At 34.8% G+C, this 22,722-nt stretch overlaps 2 protein-coding genes across 2 annotated transcripts; one reads left to right on the plus strand and one right to left on the minus strand.

Moving 5' to 3' along the window:
• Positions 1-221: 221 nt before the first annotated feature.
• LOC144441120 (cilia- and flagella-associated protein 157-like) lies at positions 222-7,590 on the minus strand. The gene is made up of 8 exons (XM_078130650.1): positions 7,154-7,590; positions 6,270-6,541; positions 5,644-5,797; positions 4,679-4,946; positions 3,611-3,892; positions 2,983-3,194; positions 2,327-2,525; positions 222-1,596 (listed from the first exon to the last, which is right to left on the minus strand). Exons 1-8 carry the CDS (start codon positions 7,318-7,320, stop codon positions 1,459-1,461), a joined length of 1,692 nt encoding a protein of 563 aa, XP_077986776.1. The 5' UTR covers positions 7,321-7,590; the 3' UTR covers positions 222-1,458.
• Positions 7,591-7,993: 403 nt separating this feature from the next.
• LOC144441225 (phosphatidylinositol N-acetylglucosaminyltransferase subunit C-like) lies at positions 7,994-21,296 on the plus strand. The gene is made up of 8 exons (XM_078130781.1): positions 7,994-8,102; positions 8,708-8,777; positions 9,193-9,347; positions 9,747-9,859; positions 10,854-10,909; positions 19,427-19,574; positions 20,190-20,356; positions 20,930-21,296. Exons 1-8 carry the CDS (start codon positions 7,994-7,996, stop codon positions 20,979-20,981), a joined length of 870 nt encoding a protein of 289 aa, XP_077986907.1. The 3' UTR covers positions 20,982-21,296.
• The last annotated feature ends 1,426 nt before the right edge of the window (positions 21,297-22,722 follow it).

Genomic DNA, 22,722 nt, shown 5'->3' on the forward strand with positions numbered 1-22,722 from the left:
GTAGAGTATCACATTAGAATGTGTTTTTATACAAAATGACAGATTTAATGCTGGACAATAAAGTATGTTATAAAAAAAACAAAGTATATGTGTAATAGTTTCATGTTTGATGATTTCCTATTTCTTGTAATGGTGCAACTGTTTGATATCTTGATGAACATAAACCAGTTACCAAAGTAGGGGAATGTTTTTTTATTGCCATGCACAATATATAAAACAGTATTTCAAATCAAAATCTCCACACACAGCACAGAGATCTATCATACCATCAAAGTGAAAGTCGGACGCCACTTCAGAAAATAAAAACATTCTTGTAAACTTTGGGTTCTGGAGAGTCATTTCATGATTTTAAAATTGCAAAGAAACCCAATATTCAATCTTGTTTCATATTCGTTGTCCTGTGACCATTTTAGCAGATCAAATCTTGCCTAGTGGGAGTCAGCAGGTGTACATATGCATTGGATGAACAATAAGTATTCATGAGTCATAAGTGCTTAATACATTGTATTACCTTCAGATATTATTCCTCTAATACATGTCAGCTAACTCCCATGAGGCCACACTGAATCATTACTAGGACAATGAATGTGAAACAGATTTCAATTTGATATTTCTTGGCCTTGAATCATGTGAAATTTAATTAATCTCACAAATCCAAAGTCTATGAAAATGTCTTTACTTCCTGGAGTGGTGTAAATCAGCCACAAACAAACATATCTTGAAAATAGTCCTTTTAATATTCCAACAAAATGGAAGGCACAGTTAAAAACACCATGTATATATAAAATGATGCCGCTCAAAAGATTTGTGAGAAAAGTACAATTGTCTTTGAATACAAAACCGTTACTCTTGTACCCCTCTCACTGCCATACACTGTACAAATTTACAAGGTTTCCCGCCAGACAATAACACAATTTGTAGATATTACCAAAATTTACCTGATCAATATGGCAAAGTGATACAACTAGTCTATAATTGTAGACACACAGATATGGATTTATTTACAAAGCAGTCAAAATATACAGCATAACTTTTGCATTTTAAAACAAGATTACAGTGTTAAGGACACTTATCTCACAGGAGGAATTTAGCTGTTAAAATTTTAAATCAATGATAAGTGTTATCTGTACAACACTTCATATTACAAAGGTCAAAGTTCAAGCTAGTGGTAAGGATACTTATCTCAACAGATGAACTCAAGTGCTGAAATTTTACATCAATGATAAGTGTACAACACTTCATACTCCACAGATAGCACATTAGCAGTGCATGGTTTGGAGATTAAGTAAGTGAAAGCTGTTGGCTTTTATTTTATATTTTCCATGACTTCATAACAGACACAACTGGTCAATTTGTTCCTAATTTCTGTCATTCAACTGAGTTCAGAGTTCAAGCTAGTGAAAGTTTTCTCTCTTTTTTATTTGATATTTTCTACAATTCTGTAACAGACAATACATGTCAATGTGTTGCTAGCTTCTTTCCTTTCAAGTGAACTGGGCCTAGCTGTGGTACTTCCTTTACAGAAAACTCTTTTACTAGGGCTGCATGGGTATCTGATGGAACTTGGGCCAGTAACTGGTCTGCATAGAACACCGCCTACAGAGAGAAAATAACAGGAATCATCATAAGTACAAACTCCTTCACTGATACAGTAAAACCAATGCTATAAATCATCATAAGTACAAACTCCACCATTCAATGAGACACTTCATACAGTAAAACCAATGCTATGAATTAATGTAGGTAAAACTTCAAAATTTTAATAAAATAAAATCTCAAAATAAAGTAGTGACCCTTAATCCAGAGTGTAACGCTCAGCAGCACTGGACAGCCAAATGACTAAATTTTTAGAAACTGGTCAGAACAAAAGACGACTGTTTGATATAATAGGGCATTACTGCAGTATTTTGATTTCAAAAACACAAACAAATAACCATGCTTTTAAAATTAATGTACATAATAAAGTATATAAAGTATAAAGAAAAATTCACATTTTGGTTTGTATCCTATTTGCTTGTAAACATTATATATTGTATTCTACAGTCAGTTATACATGTAATAATATACCTTATGATAGGCTAGAAAGATTATTAATAATACTCCATACATCTTTGAGTATGGTTCATTCTGGTATTAATAAATGTAGCAAAGATACAATAAATACACACCTACTATAATTACATCAACCTAACGTTTTCATTTTTTCATTCAATATTGATGATTATTTGTATCATAATGCATGTACTGCAAATTTGTCTTCAAATAATTTTGTTCTGAAGAGGTGAATGGTTTATGATAAGAGAAAACAGAAAAATGAAAGACTAACCTTTGGTCCACTGGTTGTCTGTATTCCAACAGACCTGGTTTTAACTCCACGTAATCTATTGAGTTTACTTGTAGGTGATAGAGCTCTAGCTGCTTGTGATAACAGTGTAATATCCTTGGGTCTGGGTACAAGTCCTAAATCACCTAGTTTATAGTGAGGTATTGGTGCCTGCCTTGCTATGGGAGACAAAGGTACTTGTCTGCAAAACAGGAGAATAATCATATTATTTTAACATGATTTACTATAAGGTTATAGACTTACTTCAGATCTGAACTGTATACAAACAAAATAAGACAGCAAAACAGTTACATCTAGACTCTGCATCTTTAGCAATAGTGACTGTATCATAACTCAACAACATTTCATTGACAGTTCAGGGTTCTGCCCAGGCCTTTATAGAAAAGAATGCCCTTCTAGCATTTCTCACAAACAATAGAAGTTGATTTAATTACTAATATTTTAACATTTCATCTGAAGAACAAACTCCCATCATTGTTATTATTTGTGGGGGAAAACACTACTGTTACACATGTATATTCACATGTCTGTAAAGTTTGTGTTCATTGCTTCATAGTATGACTTAAAGTTTCATGTAAGTTCCACAGTGCTACCAAATTCTCCAACTCAAAGTATTTCATGTGTAAGGCAACACTTACCCCCTCTGTAGTCCTTTTCCACTACCTGGCAATGGACTAGCACTCTTTCTATAAGTTGGTTTCTTTTCTTTAGCAAACTCTGATGGTCTTGGACCCACACCTATGGCAGCAGCACTGTTCAAAATAACTAACAGATTTTCAAGCATACCATCACGAGCTGAGATTTCATCGTAATCGGACTCATCGGCTTCCATTTCTTCTTTAGTCTTAGTCTACAAGTATTATGAAAGAAAGACATTTCAGTTACACCATGAAGGATTACAGAGATTTTACAATGTGTCCAGTTTTCTCCCAATATTATAACATAGTTGTGGAAAGTTTAAAATCAAAACAGTCACTGTGAAGTAAAGAAATGCTGTGAGAATGAATGTTTATGACTCTGGGTACATACGTCATTAATGAAAATAGAAATGTGACTTTTTTCATTTCTATATAAAGTTCGACAGGATAATTTACTATTCAATGATTTTTGGAAACTAACACCCCATACAAGTTGAAAAGAACCCGGACCCACAGGTCCGTACGAAATCATGAAAAAATTGCACAACATATGTATATACAAATTGCAAACTGTTGTAAAAGAGTTTACTACTGAATGTAACACTACTTTCTGTTATCCATCACTCACCATCAGAATCAACTGCAGTGAGTATGCAGCTTCTTGGAGTATTTTATCCAAAGCTTGTTTCTCTTTCTCTATTTTCTCTCTGGCAATAACAATCTTTTCTAAAAACTCTTGTAACTCTTCATTCTCTTGTCCAATTGCACTGAGTTCTTCACGAGTGCTTTCTGACTGTTGTCGTAATAACATAGCCTCAGCTTCCAAATCTTGGTATTCTTGTTCTCTCATTTCATACTCTGCTAATACAGCTTCTTGCTGCTTAGCTTTCTCTGTCAACATTCTTATTACCTTGTGGTATAGAAGAAAATTAAGTTGTCAATTCTTGGTACCTGCAATAGCATTTTACTTCATGCTAGAGGGTCAAAGTAGAACAAGAATGAGAACTTATTCTCATGCATGCCTATAGTAATACATGTGAAGCATGTGGAGCGGAAGTTATGGTGTCAACCAAGAAACTGAATGTTTGTAATTTTTATGATGTGCCTAGGTAGGAATATTCTATTTCAGATACAGAGAATTCAGAAGTCTGGCTAATATTATAATATAACAGAATTCTATACCTGGGGTGTTTACATTGACAGTTTGTTGAGGTGTTGTTTGAAGCTCTACTTTCACAAGTGAAATGAGGAAGAATATACTGCAAACACACATGCAAATACATGATAAAGTACCCACAATAGCACTTAAGTGAAATAGAATTTGGTTATTATTTTCAAATTATGATATATCTTTATCTGATTCTGTAAAATGATTAATATTAGCTATGTTTACATTCTACTATTTGGAATACCTAAAGGCAAAGGTACATTAGGTAATTCAGTGAGCAATTCATTGCAAGTGATCAGGCTAACAACTACAACTGAGTACATACACAGGGCCAGCAATTCACTGGACAACATGAGAACCAACTTGTGACCCATTGTAGAAAATTTGACATGGCAGATTCCTTGTTCATACACATGATGACTGGGTAAAAAGTCTGGCTTACTTGCTGTTTGTTATAATAATGGAGAAATGAAATCACATGAATAATTGAAGCTTTACTAGTCCTGTTATGAGGGGAGATTTTCATACCTTTTGGTTACTGTGGTTCTTCTTTGCCAGTTCTTTTTCATTTGTTTCAAGCATATCAATTTGTTGTTTCATCTTTTTCTCCTTTGTTCTAATATCATCATTTTCCTGAATCATTTCCATGGTTTTATCTGACATCTTAGCCAGCTGTGCATTGATGCTGACATTCTCTCTTATTGTCCTCTTGGTGGTGTCAGCCATCTGTTTATTGGATACCTTACGAAACTCTGCAGCAACCTGGTTGACCCTTTGTACCATTTCTTTCTTCAACCTACACGCAAGAAAAAACATGATGATCAGATTAGAAAGACTGACATAACTATCCAACTAATGTGGGGAGGGTGGGCAAGGAGTATTTCCATAGCTTGTAATCACTATTTTTAACTTTTGTAAACTGAAAATCTTCAAAATAAAGATCAATAAATAGTAAAACCATAATTTGATGCCCATCGTACTCCATTAATTGATTTTCTATGTAGTCTATTCAAATGTACTAATTTCTATGTACATGTAGACAACATCAATGGAAAATGTTATCGCACAATATGAAAATGATCATATTATTTATTATTAAGATTAAGATAAAGCTAGCTATCATTATCTTCCTTGTTATTCATAAATTGAGGTATTTCAGGGGTAAATATCAAAGGGTTATTATTAGTTAATTTATCATTTGTACTTTTGTAAACTGTACTGTATAACCCAACCCATCCATCCTTTCTGATCATTCCTTTGCTAAATCTTGTCTTTCTTCTGTTTCTGAAACCCATATAATAAAATGCTATCTCAGTAAAGAAGGATCAAAAACACTGCTACATGTATCCTGTTATCAAAATAGAAACATTACTTTTGCTGGGATTCACAGCTCTCATTTACCACATGATGATGGTACGTAAGTCTTTTCTACTTAGTCTTAAACTATGACAGGTTTATAGTAATTTTTTTGTCAAATTACACGATAATTTTACCTGTCTTTATCAACAACAGCTTTTCTTTCCAAGGAATAAATGACATCTTTGTGATCATTCTTCTGTATTTCTAATTCTTCTTCCATCTGAGCAAACTTAGCCATCAAGTCTTCTTTCTGTACTTTAAACTCTTCAAGTGATGCTAGTTTACCACCTGATTCAAACAAAAAATTGTCAAAGTTAAAACTTAAGAAAGTGAGGTGATACAGAGAAAAAAATGTAATTTACCACAGAAGACCTACTTGTGGAGAATATACCTGTATATTGAAGTTGTCATCCTTCATTGTCTTTTATGAATTGTTGGAGTATGAGACATATTCAAATATGTATCTGTAAGGAGAATGCTTCGATATCAAAATCACTTACTATATCATAACGTAAGGAAAGATGATGATGTGGGACATCACACTGAATCCACTCAAGTCAATACGTGTCAGAATTATCCTAGGGAATCTAACCTCATTACTACCGTGAATTGTCCTAACCCTAATTCCAATTCCTTAGCATGAATGATAATAATGTGTATCTCTTGTACAGACAGTCCACTGTTCCCAATTCTTGTAATGATAGAGACTACATAACATCAAGACTACCTGTGTGTAATCTGAGTGATAAAATACACTTACCAAGAATCATATTTTCTGATGTGAGTTGATCTTTAGTTTCTTGGAACTCTGTTCTAAGTTGTGTTAGTTGTTGTTCATATGCATCTTTCTCTGCATCCTTAGCTTGTTGAAGTCCTACTAATCTGTCATTCAAGTCTGCTATCTCATCACCACGTTGCTCCAGTTGTTTCTTTAAGAAAGTCACAATTTCTTTCTTGTCTTGTGCCATCTGATCATACTGGGATTTAAACTCTCCATTGGACACTTCAAGTTCATCACACTTTTTCTGATACCTGTATGACAATGAGACAGTAGTAGAGAATGATCATTGTAACACATTAGAATCACATATCCATATTAATACTTCAAAATCCGCAAACTCGCCATTTGTTTTCATATTTTGATATTCATTTAACAATTAAAATGATTTATTGTGTATTTTTCTGTCACAATTATAAAAATAAGTCTGTGTTGCTGGTGATGACATTAGCTAGAAGTAAAATATAGAACTAGAATCTGCTGGAAAAATAATTTGTTTTGAAATATTTAGTTGTAAGACTTTTAATAATGAGTATTAAAGGTAAATTCATGTACTGGTATATAAATAATTATTACGTTGATATTTACGCATCAATATTTGTACAGAAATACACAAATTTTATTTAATCTTAATTTATGAGAAGTAAAGTGTAAACAAACACATACAAAAAAAGAAGCCCTATATAAAATCAAGGAAAGACGTGGTGTATGACTCTGGCTTTTTGTGATTTTTTGACGTGCAACAAAAGGTGTCAAAATAAGTCCAAGTGTAATGAATGTTAATTTGTTTTCTTCTGTTGGTCTTTTGTTGAAATACGCAGTGCCACCACTGCTAGAGGACAAAAAAATATGGCTGCCACTCTTACCTAAACAATCGGTTCTCCAAATCGCGTATCTGAATCAGGAAGAATTCTTTGCTCAGCTCAGACAAATTCTCGCTGGATGGCGCAGAGGATGCGCGAGCTGACTTTTTACCACTCTTCTTTCCACTCTTTTTCCCCTTCTTCTTTCCGCCTTTCTTCTTTGGTGGCATTTTGTCCGATGATTATTTATATCCTGGTGTGATCAAAACTGACTTACAAGTTACACAGCAGTCCAATCGATATGTGACTGCACTGACGTAGTCTCTCAAAAACGTGAAATCGCAACAACCATGCCGATAACTCGGCAGTGGTCGGGTTGAATATCAACTTAAATCCTTCAGAATGTCGAAAAGACAGTCAATTTGCGAAAATTATTGCTTGTTTAGCCAACATACGTGTTTTTAAAGGTATGACCGTCTTCAACCTTCGCACTGTTCTAGCTGTTGTCAAGGTGTGACGTCACTCAAATAGAAACCAAGCAAGTGTTTGTTCCGCGACATATCTTTCCTCCACCTAAGCAAGGGCTGCTGGTGGAGAATCGAAACAACGGACATTTAAACATTACAGGAAGTTGTTTTTCTTGATTGATACGGTGACAATTTTATTTTATCAGTGTTTTATCAGTTTTGAAAACTCTAAAACACATTCATTTGATTGCACATGTAATCCACTCGATTTCTGTAAAATTCGAAGTCAGAAGTGTCACGCAGAGTAGAGTTAATGGACATTATGAGGTGACAGTCGTGCAGACGAAAAAACATTCTCATATCTAATCGAGACAGTGCAGTGCTTATCAACAGCAACTTGGAAGCCGCCAGGTTTGATCAGTTTACTCACGTCACCATGACAACAGGAACAGGGGATACCGGGTGGAAGAAAGTACTCTATGATAATCAAGGCAAACCTGATAATTACGTCGACGAGTCCTTTCTGGATGAAATGAAAAAGAATCGTATGTCACTACATTTGTATTTGTAATTATTCTATTATTCTTTGACATTGATGTCAATCTGAAGACTTTTGTGTGTTTGCTGATGAGTTTACTTTTGAACCCCTGAAAATCATGGGAATAACTTAAGTGCTCATTTGTTATTTGTATGGACCATTCAGTGATGATATATTTGCAGTCATAACAAATGTGGATGACTACATATGTGTGTGTGTGGGGGGGGGGGGGATTGGTGGATTTCTTCCAAAGGCTTATTTTTGACAATCTTTATATTTGATATTTGCATACATATATCACTATAAGATTGAAACGAGCATGTTCATTGTGATGGTATTTGGATAATATTCAGTGTTGCAGCCAGCTTTTTCTCAGAGTGGGACATTGTGTCCCAAGACTTTCATTTTTCTGGGTCATCTTATTTTTTTGTGGGACATTACAAAATTTATCATTACCCCATTGTACTACTATATAACAAACACAATAAAACACTCATATAACACAATTACAGGTAAGTCATGTTGTTTTGTTTAGTACATTTTTACCAACCCTGTTTCATATTGATGATATTATCATGTCTAGATTTCTCATTCTTTTTTCCACCTATCTAGTCAATATCAGGACATATGAGTTATGGAATGTTATAATTGAATCCGGTGTGGTATCCCAACAACTCAGTAGGTTTGTATTTTCTCTATTATCTCACTGTAGCAATTACATCTCTCTCCCTTCCCCCCCCCCCCCCCCCCCCTCCTCTCTCTCTCTCTCTCTCTCTCTCTCTCTCTCTCTCTCTCTCTCTCTCTCTCTCTCTCTCTCTCTCTCTCTCTCTCTCTCTCTCTCTCTCTCTCTCTCTCTCTCTCTCTCTCTCTCTCTCTCTCTCTATAGGGCTGGTGGGTCATGAGAAATATAGGGCTGGTGGGTCATGAGAAATATGGGGCTGGTGGGTCATGAGAAATATAGAATTAAGTATGGTTGCCTTTATACTGAGCATCCATAACATATCTAAAATGACAAAAGTTATAATTTATTATTGACCTTTCATATATGAAAATATCCTAATTATATCTTATGTATATTTCTCTTTCTGTTCCATTAGTATCTGTGTATTCATAGTTGCATTTATTTACATGGAGGAAGATGTTCTTACACCTCAATTCTTACTGACCCTGAGTGGCACAATGACAATTCTAGGTTATATTCTCTATGATGTTATTGATAGAGGGAGAGAAAAACAACAAAGTGGAAGAACACGTAAGTTTCCATGGTGATCAGTAACACTTTCATTTTAGTACTACTAGTCACATAATTGTGATATATTGAATCATGGTGTGAATTAATTGTATAGACTTTAGGTATTGTTGGCAGTATAGAATATAACACAGAAGCATAGTACCAATAGATATATATTCTTTGTTATTTAATAGTTGTAATTGTTTAGACTTTAGTTATTGTTGGCAGTATAGAATATAACACAGAGAAGCACACTACCAATAGATATATATTCTTTGTAATTTAATAGTTGTAATCTCTTAAGGTCTTGTATTCTTTGGTTGATATTAAAAGTATCTGAATAAATTAACCACATTGACAAAGTGTCCTCTAGTTTCATCTGTTTTGATACTACATACAATTTTCTGCTTTCCTTTGCAGGACTGGATGACATTAAGTCTGTATGTTTGTTTTTGACAGTAACATTTGGACTGTCACCCATATTGAAAACCTTAACAGATTCAATTAGTACAGACACAATCTATGCAATGACAGTAAGTATGCAATCAACAGAACTGCATGATTCCTGTGATGGTCAGGTTCTGTTTTTAGAAGCTTTCTGTTTTGTTTTGTTTTGTTTTGTTTTGTTTTGTTTTGTTTTGTTTTACTTTTGGAATAGTAGAGACAGACAGACAATATTTGTTCAGTTTTAATAATAATAATGTTGGTTTTTACATAGCGCTTTCCCACTCAGTCTGGGTACTCAAAGCGCTTTACTATTATTAACCCTGGCTTGGATCTATAGCGACACAACGACCCTTCATATTTCCTCAACTCCCTGGGGAGCATACAATCCATTGCAGCCTTTATAAGCCTATAGGATTAAAGCATTCACATTACAACCTCTACTACTACTACTACTACTACTACTACTACTACTACTACTACTACTACCACTACCACTACCACTACCACTACCACTCCCACCACCACCACCACCACCATCTATTTCTTTTTGGGTAAGATTTCAACCATGATTGTGCCCTCATCAGCCCAACTGTAGAAATGTGGACCTGGTAGGACAAAGGTTGCTATGTGAAGATTTAGTACTATATACCAACAGAGGCTGCAATGAACTCTATGCTTGCTCCCAAAGGAGTTGAAATATAAAAGGGCTGTTCTGCTATTATAGGTGCATGCCTGGGGTAATAACTGTAAAGCACTTTTAGTGCAGTATAGGAACACAATATACAAACTCTGGGTTCTCATGGGAGTCACCCTACATAGAAAACAATAGGGGAACAGAAAATTTTTGTGCAGGAAATTACTGAGTCAGCAATGCATCAAATAAGCATAGAGGGCGCAATGATACTTACACAACCAGAATTCATAAAATCCAGAAGTAAGTGTAAGCTTTTGTATAGTAAGCTTTGAACATATCTACAAATGTATATCACATTAGAATAATCTAATCTAACTAACTGATCTGTTTAAAACAATGCAGTATTTCTTTCAATTTTCTGTTTCTTTTTATATTTTATTCTCCAGGTGTTTATGTTTCTTGGTAATCTTTTATTCTATGATTATGGAAGTACTGGTGCCATGTGAGTAATATTAATATTTTATTTTACTCAATAGATATACTCAATAAACTGCAAAACATTGAACAATGTGTAAAAGGTTTGTTATTGTACGTACAATAACAAACTTTTTACACTTTTTGCATCTTTTTGCAATGTAGTGAGTTATGAACGTGGACTTAGTATATGTTATTTCGCTTTATATTTTCAAGTAGAAAAACATAGTGAAGCTGTTTTATCAAATAAAAATCCAAAATAAATACCAAATTCTCATCTATATGGCCATTTTAATAACAACTAAACCAAGTTTTTTTGATTTTCAGTTACTCTTTGTACCATGTTGTCATACAATATTATGCAACATGCCTGTCTGTGTGCTTTGTGCATACAGGGTTCTAGTCTTGGGTGCAAATTATACTATACATACCAGTAAATTGTATTTATGAACAATGCTCAGCTTGCTCATTGAAACCTAAGATTTTAATCTGTAGACTAAAGTGAAGCTATCAAACCCATAAACATTTCAGTTACAACATTTCCTTGTCTCAGCACATAAGATGAGAGTAGGTAATGACATATTCATATTCATATTCATATTCATATTCATATTTATTTATTTATTTATTTATTTATTTATTTATTTATGTATCGACTTACTCTTCAAAATAGAGAACTTGTGATCAAGTAAAAAAACCAGCAAAAACAAATAACAATTTGTTACCACACACGATACAGGTGCATATATACATATAATTTAAAAGTAAAAATAAGGGGTTAAATGACATGAAATTTAGTGACAGCCAAAGTCCCACAAGCCTAAAATAGAGGATTTTTCTACTAGTGAAAATTAACCATACTTCATGAACAGCCAAGTCTTATCAAAACATCTTTGCTTTCAAATGATATTATAGACCACAGACCTCTTTGCAGCAACAGTACAACACACCATTTGGAGGCTGTGGTTCATATCTGTCATCAAGTGCATAATTATAAATGGTTATTCAGTTTTTTTATAGTGGTACATTACAACCAATCAGATTATTTCTGATATACCTGGTGATACACTCATGGTTCTCCATTGCTGGCATGTGAAAATGAGAAATGATCGTACAGTATATTACATGTACATAGTTTATATCTCATTGCATTCCATGTACCAGTATATAACCAAAAACTGCATGTATGCAACTGTATGTTCACTAAATCATGCAATATTGGTGTCGGCAGTCCAAATATATTTTTTGAAAGGCTTATATTTCAGGCTTTAGCCTTTCCTCTAAGCTAAATTATCCACTCTCATAATCAAGTGTGGAGATGAAATGTTTAGCACGAAATATGTGTACTTGCATAGTGATATGTACTTCTAGTCAAGAGTTTCAACATGTACAGTTACATAATATATTGGATCTCAATCTCAACAACCACTTCATCTTGGGTTTCTTTTATTTACTAAGACTATCATGTCCTGTGTTGATATGATAAAACCACACTCCAACGGAATATGAATACAACAGAGGTGTATGAAAGAATGGAAAAACAAAACAAAAAATCACACATAGCATAGCTTGTGTGAAAGGTTGTTATTTTTGAACATTTACATCATATACTAGTATATCTTGTCCCTCAGCCCAAAATTGAAGGTTTTTGATCATTGTCTAAACTGTTATAAAACTCTTTGATGGCTTTGCACTGCAGTGAAGTTTAAGAAAATATGCAACTTGATTTCAATTGAATATTAATTTGAATACACTTAAAACTGAATGATTGGTTTATAAAAATAACTTTGAACTTATACATGTATAGTCCCCGCATAGGGAAAACAATTCTTTTTAAAGGATAATGTGGATGGAACAGTGATGATTTCAGTTTTATATCAAATGCACATACCAATAGACTTTTGAAGATTCTTTATTCAATACAAAACATTGTACAGCCAATTGAATCAAAAAGGTTTCTTGAAGACTTCTAAATTACTGTATTCTGCCAATTACAACAAACAATTACTTCAGTATGCATAGCAATTTTGGAAATGATGGATTTGAAAAATATTGTCTTTATCACTAGCCTGGCCTACATTTACTAAGTCTATGTTTATATTGCTTTGTCATTCACTTTATTCTTGCTTTGTCAAATATGTTAACAACCGATGAGAATTGATAATATTAAAATTACATTCTCTTTAGACTTTATTCTTGATAAAAAAAATAGTCTAAGATTAATGTGTTTATGTTTATAATCTTATTTTCAGACAAAATATTAAGATAAGCCTTTTCAATTATTTTTCCAATGTGTCATGATAAATAAGAATCTATCTTTTGATAAATTCCCAACATTCCCAAATAAAATAATTTCAACATAGCGACACAATTCAATCATTATATAATGGTAAATGTAAATTTTGGAGATTAGAAAAATGTTTCATGGTTGGGTGACTATGATTATTATCACCTGATGGATTTATCTCAACATACTTGTTGGAAAGTTGGAGTTACTTGCAAACTTATTGAGTTACTCAGGCCTCATAATTAGACTGGATAATCTTATAAACCAAATCTGCTCCTGGAAAGTCCATAGCAATCATTCCCCATCGATTTTTTCCAGAATTTTTCATTATAAAGTCATAGAGTAATGGATTGATTTCTTGTGCCACGGAATCGGGATGAGCTAAGGCACTTGACCCACTGCTGTATGTCAAATAAAATTTCTGCTGCCCTTTTTGAGCTTCCTGGATGTGACTTTTAACATTTTCCCACTTTTCATTGATGTGAGTGTCGAGAGTGCTAGTTACATCCCACTGGTCAGCTATGTCTAAAGAGTGATACCAGATTCCCACTGGTGGACCACCGAAGTCCTGTAAAATCACAATTTTGCGACGTACTTGTCCAAGCTTTGGAATTGAGTTGACAGTCCAGAAATAATTCTCATCATATTCTTTGAGAAATTCCTTGAATGTGTCATTCATTGTACGTGTACATTCTTCTTCTGTGTGTTCCTGTCGTACTCGCATGATGATACACTCACGCTGGTAATTATCTAAGAATCGTAGACACTCTTTCAGAACGTCATGGAAATTTGCATGTTGCCAAACCATACCATGATGTATCGGGAGACCATCTTTATAGTGTCGACAGCGAATGTCAAGAAAGTGTACGCCAGCTTGAAGTTGATCGTACAATGGCCAACTTTGACATTGTGTAATGTCACCACCATAACCTTCAAAAGTCCATGAATTATGCGTCCCAGGTACTGAGAGATCAGTGATGGATGTGTCTTCAGAGATGTTTGTCATCCAGTCGGGCCATCGAACAGATGGAGTATCTCCTTTATCATATGCAGGCTGGCTTGATGACGTACCCATATTGAGCTGTTATACTGTTTACAGCAACGAGTTGACTTACCAAAGAACTGATCAACAGATGGACTCTGATGGAGTGTCAGTATTTGTATTCATCATAGTTAAAATGTATGTCAACACAACTGTGATTGGTTGAAGGTCACATCAGGAGTATTGTTTATCATGAAATCAACCAATAGGTAACTCTTTAATAAATGAACTACTATGTAGTTATCAGTGTTTGCTCTTTTTTCACCCACAACATATATTTTTCCATTTTTGTTACCTTTGACCTCAGAAACAGCTGTGTTAGTTAATAAGTTATTATTTTGATATGGGAAATTAAAACTAATGACTGTAAATCATTACTGACATCGAACTGGTCAATAGACACTTTGTAAAAAGCACGCCACCACAATCAAAAATTTTTTTTAAACAGAATTTCTTCAGGGACATTAATTCAAAATGTGTTGAGAAATGCAGCTTGAAATTAAAATCTCTTCTACATTTCAAGTTGTACAATGAATCCATTTGCCCAAACTATAGGTAAGAATATTGTAACCATGTTGTATCATAGAAGTTGGCCAACATCTAACTTTATAGATAATAATATAGGAATATACCCACCAGATATCATGGGAATCATTCCAGCGGCTTTTGACTTTATAAGTTGTTCACACACACACACACACACACACACACACACACACACACACACACACACACACACACACGCACATGCCCACACACACACACACACACACACACACACACACACACACACACTTTTCCATGCCTATAGCACTACTGAACCTTATCAGTTAAGTTGTGCTATAAAACCTACTTTTACAGCCCATTTCAAGTTACCATTCACTGGCTCTGACTGATACAACCACACAGAAACCAGTAAGAAACTGCACATACTATATTTAAGATAGCAAAATCGAATTTACCACAAGATTTGCAACATTTTGTCTAAATGAAATGAACTAAAGTGCTACCATGGAGACTATAAAATGCAGACACCAAACCATTGGCACCCACATGTCTTTGTTTAGTTGTAATACATATAAATGTTTATTTCATAACAGACAAAATGTACCAAGGAATTGTGATCTTGCTATCAGGTTGTATACAGGTTAGATTCTTTGAAACTTAGGTGTGTAAAACTCAATGTCCTCTTCACAGTATTATCATATCAGCACATTTCTGTCTTACATTGTACCTTCATTATATTTTTAATGATTATCGATATTAATCTTGTAAAATTGCTCTTTGTATAGTCATTAGAAATACGAGTGATTTAAATCTACTATAAGATTTGGACACTGCTTAAGTGTGGTTGGAAAACAATTTATTTCATTATTTCAAATCGAGACATGAATTCAGAATATCAGTGCAAAATGTACTTTACAAAACAAAAAACTTGTTTAATCAGATCTACTCTCAATGAAGACTTAGAAAAAACAGAGAAAAGATGTACCATTAGAAAGAATTGGTTGACATACTCTTGTCATTTCCATTTCCATGTCACAATTATCTTTTTATCAAATTAATGCCAAATTGAAAATGACATGATAGGGGTAGGAGAATGTACAGGATCATGTCGTCATATGTATGCATTATTTTTCTGATGAGAGTTGAATGCTTTTGAAATATTAGAACAGTTATTCCTGTACATGTACACATAATCATAAGTTTGATAGTGACCTTCAGGACATCTGTACAGATGCACTAGCTGTCCTCAATGTATGCAAGTTATCAATTGATAGCCCCTACATGTAGATAGTTCAAACTGTACTGTGTATGGTTACCACACATCAGGAGTGGTATTTTGTCTGACCCATTCACATCATATGATGTAACATTGTGTTGTACTTTGAGATCAAAATTAGTACTAAAATAAACAGAGACAACTTTGCAAATAAACTATCTTGAATTATAAACACATATCAGGTTCTTAACAAATATGTTAATATAAAATACAAATAAAATGACTGATTGACATATAGTCTCCATGTTATTGTAAATAATGACATCAAAATGTTTCCCTATATGTTTTCTTGATTTCATTTATTCATAATTATTACTCAAAGATCAACGTAACAAATTTGATCTCAAACCACCAAGCTGAGAGTTTGAGACTTGATGAGTGATTCAGTTTGCTAGCTTGTGACATTGAGCTTTTAACAGATTGTGGAAAAATTCAAACAGAACATCAAAATACTGTAACATTGTGTAACCATACAAGACATAGCATCAGTCTTACTAGTGCGTATCTGTATGCAATGCATGCCTGTGTGTGTGTGTGTGTGTGTGTGTGTGTGTGTGTGTGTATGCAATGCATGCCTGTGTGTGTGTGTGTGTGTGTGTGTGTGTGTGTGTGTGTGTGTGTGTGTGTGTGTGTGTGCTAGTCTAGTTATCTATCTATCTACATATACCACTCAAAATGACACTGAACAACTGGCATTTCTTGTGAGTCATCACAAAGGAGAACACCAAATCTTGATGTGTCAAATTAGCTAAGTTAAAGACACACTGGTCTATATCTGTCCACCAGTCTACACTGTACATGTCTGCCTTTCTGTCTGTCTGTCTGTCTGTCTGTCTGTCTGTCTGTCTGTCTGTCTGTCTGTCTGTCTGTCTGTCTGTCTTGTCTTCCTGTTGCTGACAGTCAATCTGTACATATAGTTCTAAGTTTAGAAATTGATTCCAGATTTCAGTGCACTTTAAGGTAATTGCCAAATGACAGAAAGTTAAATTTACTGAGTCTGAAAAAACCCAATTCATAACATTGAGGCAGCAAAAAGGTTCTTTCTTTCTCTGAAATCACATCTGCAGTAGTTGTGATCTTATACATTGTTTATTCAACCAAATCACCCAGCTTTGCTGTACCCATGATTGGGCAAGTCTACACCACCAAACCATGTACCAGAACAGCTGATGAAGGCTGAGTGATTGGCCAAAATATATGAATATGAAATTAACACACAGAGTTCAAAATTACTATACAGCATAACATAATATGATGATATGTCCAGATAACAGCTATAGCACTGCCAATGTTTTATTTCAGTCAAAGTCACTGAGAAATGCTCAGTGTTCATATGTTAGATTATAGTCAAAGAATGTGAAATGAGACAAAAAAAAGTAAAATGTATTCAAGTATTCTGCCCTAGATAGGCTCTTGTATTACTTGATAGAAACATTGGAAAACAATTCATTTCAACGTGCCATCAATATGACAAATTGAGAACATGTTCAAGTTCATTTGATGTATAACACAGGAATTTACTGGTCAGAACTAGATTTTTAGACATGACAGCATGCAATCAACACTCAGGTTTTTTGTAGTTTTCGCAGTCACTTATTATTACAGTTACTCAAAGTTAGACTGGATGATTTTGTAGACCAGATCTGCTCCTGGAAAGTCCATAGCAATCATTCCCCATCTATGCTTTCCTTCATTTTCAAACATAAAGTCATAAACTAACGGATTCATCTTTTCAGCCACATCATCAGGATGAGCCCGAACGCTAGAACCACTGGAGTATGTTAGGTAAAATTTCTGTTTCCCGTTCTGAGCTGTCTTCATGTGAGACTCCACATTTTCCCACTTTTCATTGATGTGTCTGTTAGACGTACTTTTCACTTCCCATTGGTCCGCGATCTCAAGTGCGTGATACCATATGCCAACTGGTGGACCACTAAAATCTTGTAGAAACACTATTTTACCACGTACCTGACCAAGTGTTGGAATTTTGTTGACAGTCCAGAAATATTTGTCGTCATACTCCTTCAGAAATTCTTGAAAAGTCTCGTTCATTGTACGTGTACAATCGTCTTCCTTGTGTTCCTCTCGTACTCGCATGATGATACACTCACGCTGATACTTATCTAAGAATCGTAGACACTCTTTCAGAACATCATGAAAATTGGCATGCTGCCAAATAATACTGTGATGTATTGGGAGGCCATCTTTGTAATGTCGACAGCGAATATCAAGAAAGTGCACACCGGCTTCAAGCTGATCGTACAGTGACCAGCTTTGACATTGAGTTATGGAACCACCGTAACCTTCAAATGTCCATGAATTATGTGTCCCAGGAACAGAAAGCTTGCCAATTGAGGTGTCTTCAGGGATGTTTGTCATCCAGTCAGGCCAACGAACTGATGGGGTCTTCCCCTTATCGAAGTCCGGCCTAGGTTCTCCACAACAGCAGCATCCTGTTGTACCACAGCACCTCCAGCAACCAAAGTTAAAACTCCAACAGGTACCCATTGCTCTACAGTTACTGCAAATTTCTGATTGTGACTGAAAACATACCTATTTTGATCACACCTTAAATAGTTTGTACTAGTTAGGCTAAGCTTCATAGGTCATTTGAAAAAATGTACAATACATTACTTAATGTTAAAATTCAACTTGATATGACCCTATTAGAAAATCAACCTGCCAGTAGTAAACCCATACAGATGAAATGTTAATAGTCAACATATATTTGCATAGAGTGTCATCACCCCTATCCAGGACTAATGATCAATGGAATGTAGCATTCACGTTGTCAAGAGATTCTTACAGGGTGACAACTAGTTTGGATGCGTTAAGTCAACTTATGACTACAAATTTCCAATGGACTTTGAACCATGAAATAACAAACACAAAAATGAAGTACAGTTGCATGCCCATGACCACATGAATTTACTTTGTGTATAAATAATCCAGGTATTTGAGAGAAATCACTTCATATTACAGTTACGTTTTTGTTAAAAACAATAAAATCATACAATTACAAAAATGTAGTTTGTGTCATTCAACACTCATTTTATACACCACATATTACACAGACATACTAAAATAAATGTTTTTACATATTATGATTTCAAATAATTGTTAATACATATTTTTTCACATTAAATAAATTTTAGACATCACATTTATTTCATCCTAAGAAGGTTCCTGAAAATATGAACCCCAGTCAAATTTTAATTTCCATTTTTTGAAATTGTTTATTGCAGAAATGTATCCACACAGGATAAGAAGAATCTTTTTGAAATTGAGATCAAATATTTATTTACTCAAATACATAAATTTACAGTTTTCAGTATTTTTATTGATTTCATTTTTTAAAAGACATTTCATTATCATTAAATGTGTGTATACACTTGAAATAGATTTCAAAAAAAATTGTTTTTCTTGATTTCAGAGCCTCCAATGCTTTATCGCTAAATGCTGCAATCTTTGCGTCTGTATGTCTAGCATCAAGACTACCAACACCATGGCATGCTTTTGCCACTGTCATCTTTGCTATGCAGGTTTTTGCTCTCTTGCCTGTACTAAGGAGACAATTTAAGGTGAGAAACACACTTTTGTTAAAGTTCAGTGGTGATCTGAAACACATTATTAATATCTGTATCTGTATCATAAACGTACAAGCACCAATTGGGTTGGGTGCACAGTGAGCTTCTTGAGGTAGTGAGTTCCATAGTGGCAGTGTTTTAGGATATAATAAAATGACGATAACAGTATCTATTTGTGGTTATCATGTTGTATTTATGAATGTTTGATTGTCTGGTATGTACTGAATGTGAAGTATTTGACAACTGAAGGCATTCAATAATGTTGTTTGGTATGAATCCATGAGTCTCTTTATATATTGCGATTAAGCGTGAATTAGTGCATCTGTCCTGAAGTGATTCTCATTCAAGTTTATTCAAGCATAATTTTTTAACTTTGCAAACTTCAAATTTCATTTAGTTTCACATAATTAATTTTCCAATTAAGTGGTACATCATGATGTATAATAGCTACAGTTTAGAATTATGTATTCAAACAATGGGTGTAGACCAAACAATCTATAGTTTGGCCCTTACGGGAGGCATTCAGTTTAAATCTGGTCCAATATTTGGATTAAAGTTAAATGAAATGTAAAGTATGTAGTATATTGTATCTTTATCTGTCTATTACAGAGTAACATTCCTGCATCGCAAGTGACGGTGACTTGGCTTCTAGCAACTGTTGCTATGGTAGCCTTGTTTACAGTTAGTAAAGTTGGTGCTGTGTTATTTCTGCTTCTCCACCTGTCAATCACATTCCTGTTTCCATTTTGGTTGATCAAACTTCAACCTTATAAAAAGTAAGTTTTAAATGTAACTATTTGTTTGTTTGTTTGTTTGTTTGTTTGTTTGTTTGTTTGTTTTAAATGTAGAGTTTTTATCTGATTTGCTTTAACTACTATTATATCAGTTGTATCATACTGCCTAAATGATTATGAACATGTTACACAAAATGTTACACGAAATTTGAAATTAGTCAAACACATTTTCTAAATGAAATTGGTACATAAGAGTTACTTTGTTCTTCCAACTTAGCACTTGAATCTTCTCACAAAGATATTACCATCTGTAGTTTGTGATGAATGTGTTGTCATGGTTTTGTCATAGTACTTTAGCTTTGAACCTAGTTTTCCTCATATACCCAGCTTTACTATAAAAGGGCACCTGATAGGACAGAGGTGGTGAGAAGAGTTTAATCCTATGCTTTTACAGAAGGCTACAGTGGATTGCATGCTCTCCAGTGAGTTGAGGCAGTCATATAGCGGGTTAACATGCCAGGGTGAATAAATGTGCAACACTCTCAATGATCATGACATTTGTTGTAGAAGGCACTTTTAAAATGTGTAACATTATTTTTATTGGGATATTTGCAGCAATATTCATGGTCCATGGGATGAAGCTGTAATCAAAGACCAGGACAGATGACAATCACCAACATCATTGGCTGAGATAAAGTAGTCATGGTAATGAATGGATATCATTGGCTGGGATATGTAGTCATGGTAATTGAATGGATATCACCAATATCATTGGCTGGGATATAGTAGTCATGGTAATTGAATGGATATCACCAACATAATTGGCTGGGATATAGTAGTTATGGTAATGAATGGAAATCACCAATATCATTGGCTGAGATGTAGCAGTCATCTCATGGTAATGAAAGAAAATCACAAAATAAACAGATACAGTAAAGGAAGATGTTGAGTAGATATATGCACTTCAACATCAACTTGGTATTATTACATACTGACAATATGTTTGTTGACAGACAAACTACCATTGTAAAAGCACAGGCCTTTTCACAACATTGTCCAACATGAACCATGAAGAGGTTTTCTTTGCATCAGTGGAAAAATATTGCTCTGGCTTGTAAGAATGAGATAAACTTACTATCCTATGTACAAAAGTGTAAAATACACAATTGTCTTTCTCTTCTATGGTATTGGCATTTGACAATGTATTTATTATTATATACGGTAACTGATATCATTGTTCAAGGCCCTTGCAATCCTCCTATCTATATTGCTGAAATTCAAGGCCCTTGCAATCCTCCTTTCTATATTGCTGAAATTCAAAAAATGTTCTTCTCCAAGGCTTATTTAGTCTAGAGGCTATCCATCGGATTTTGAATCTGAAGATCTCTTACTACATCTAGTGGAATGGATGGATCCAGCACCACATCCTACACATGTCTAGTGGAATCAATGGATCCAACATCACATTCTACACACCTCTAGTAAAATGGATGGCTCCAGCACCACATTCTACATGTCTAGTGGAATCAATGGATCCAGCACCACATTCTACACACATCTAGTGGAATGGATGGATCCAGCACCACATTCTACACATGTCTAGTGGAATCAATGGATCCAGCACCACATTCTACACACATCTAGTGGAATGGATGGATCCAGCACCACATTCTACACACATCTAGTGGAATGGATGGATCCAGCACCACATTCTACACATGTCTAGTGGAATGGATGGAACCAGCACCACATTCTATACACGTCTAGTGGAATCAATGGATCCAGCACCACATTCTACACACATCTAGTGGAATCAATGGATCCAGCACCACATTCTATACACATCTAGTGGAATCAATGGATCCAGCACCACATTCTACACACATCTAGTGGAATCAATGGATCCAGCACCACATTCTACACATCTAGTGGAATCAATGGATCCAGCACCACATTCTATACATGTCTAGTGGAATCAATGGATCCAGCACCACATTCTATACATGTCTAGTGGAATCAATGGATCCAGCACCACATTCTATGCACATCTAGTGGAATCAATGGATCCAGCACCACATTCTATACATGTCTAGTGGAATCAATGGATCCAGCACCACATTCTACACGTATCTAGTGGAATCAATGGATCCAGCACCACATTCTACACACGTCTAGTGGAATCAATGGATCCAGCACCACATTCTACACGTATCTAGTGGAATCAATGGATCCAGCACCACATTCTACACACGTCTAGTGGAATCAATGGATCCAGCACCACATTCTACACACGTCTAGTGGAATGGATGGATCCAGCACCACATTCTACACACATCTAGTGGAATGGATGGATCCAGCACCACATTCTATACACGTCTAGTGGAATCAATGGATCCAGCACCACATTC

This window comes from Glandiceps talaboti, chromosome 10, assembly GCF_964340395.1.
Source record: "Glandiceps talaboti chromosome 10, keGlaTala1.1, whole genome shotgun sequence".
Taxonomy (NCBI): Eukaryota; Metazoa; Hemichordata; class Enteropneusta; family Spengelidae; genus Glandiceps; species Glandiceps talaboti.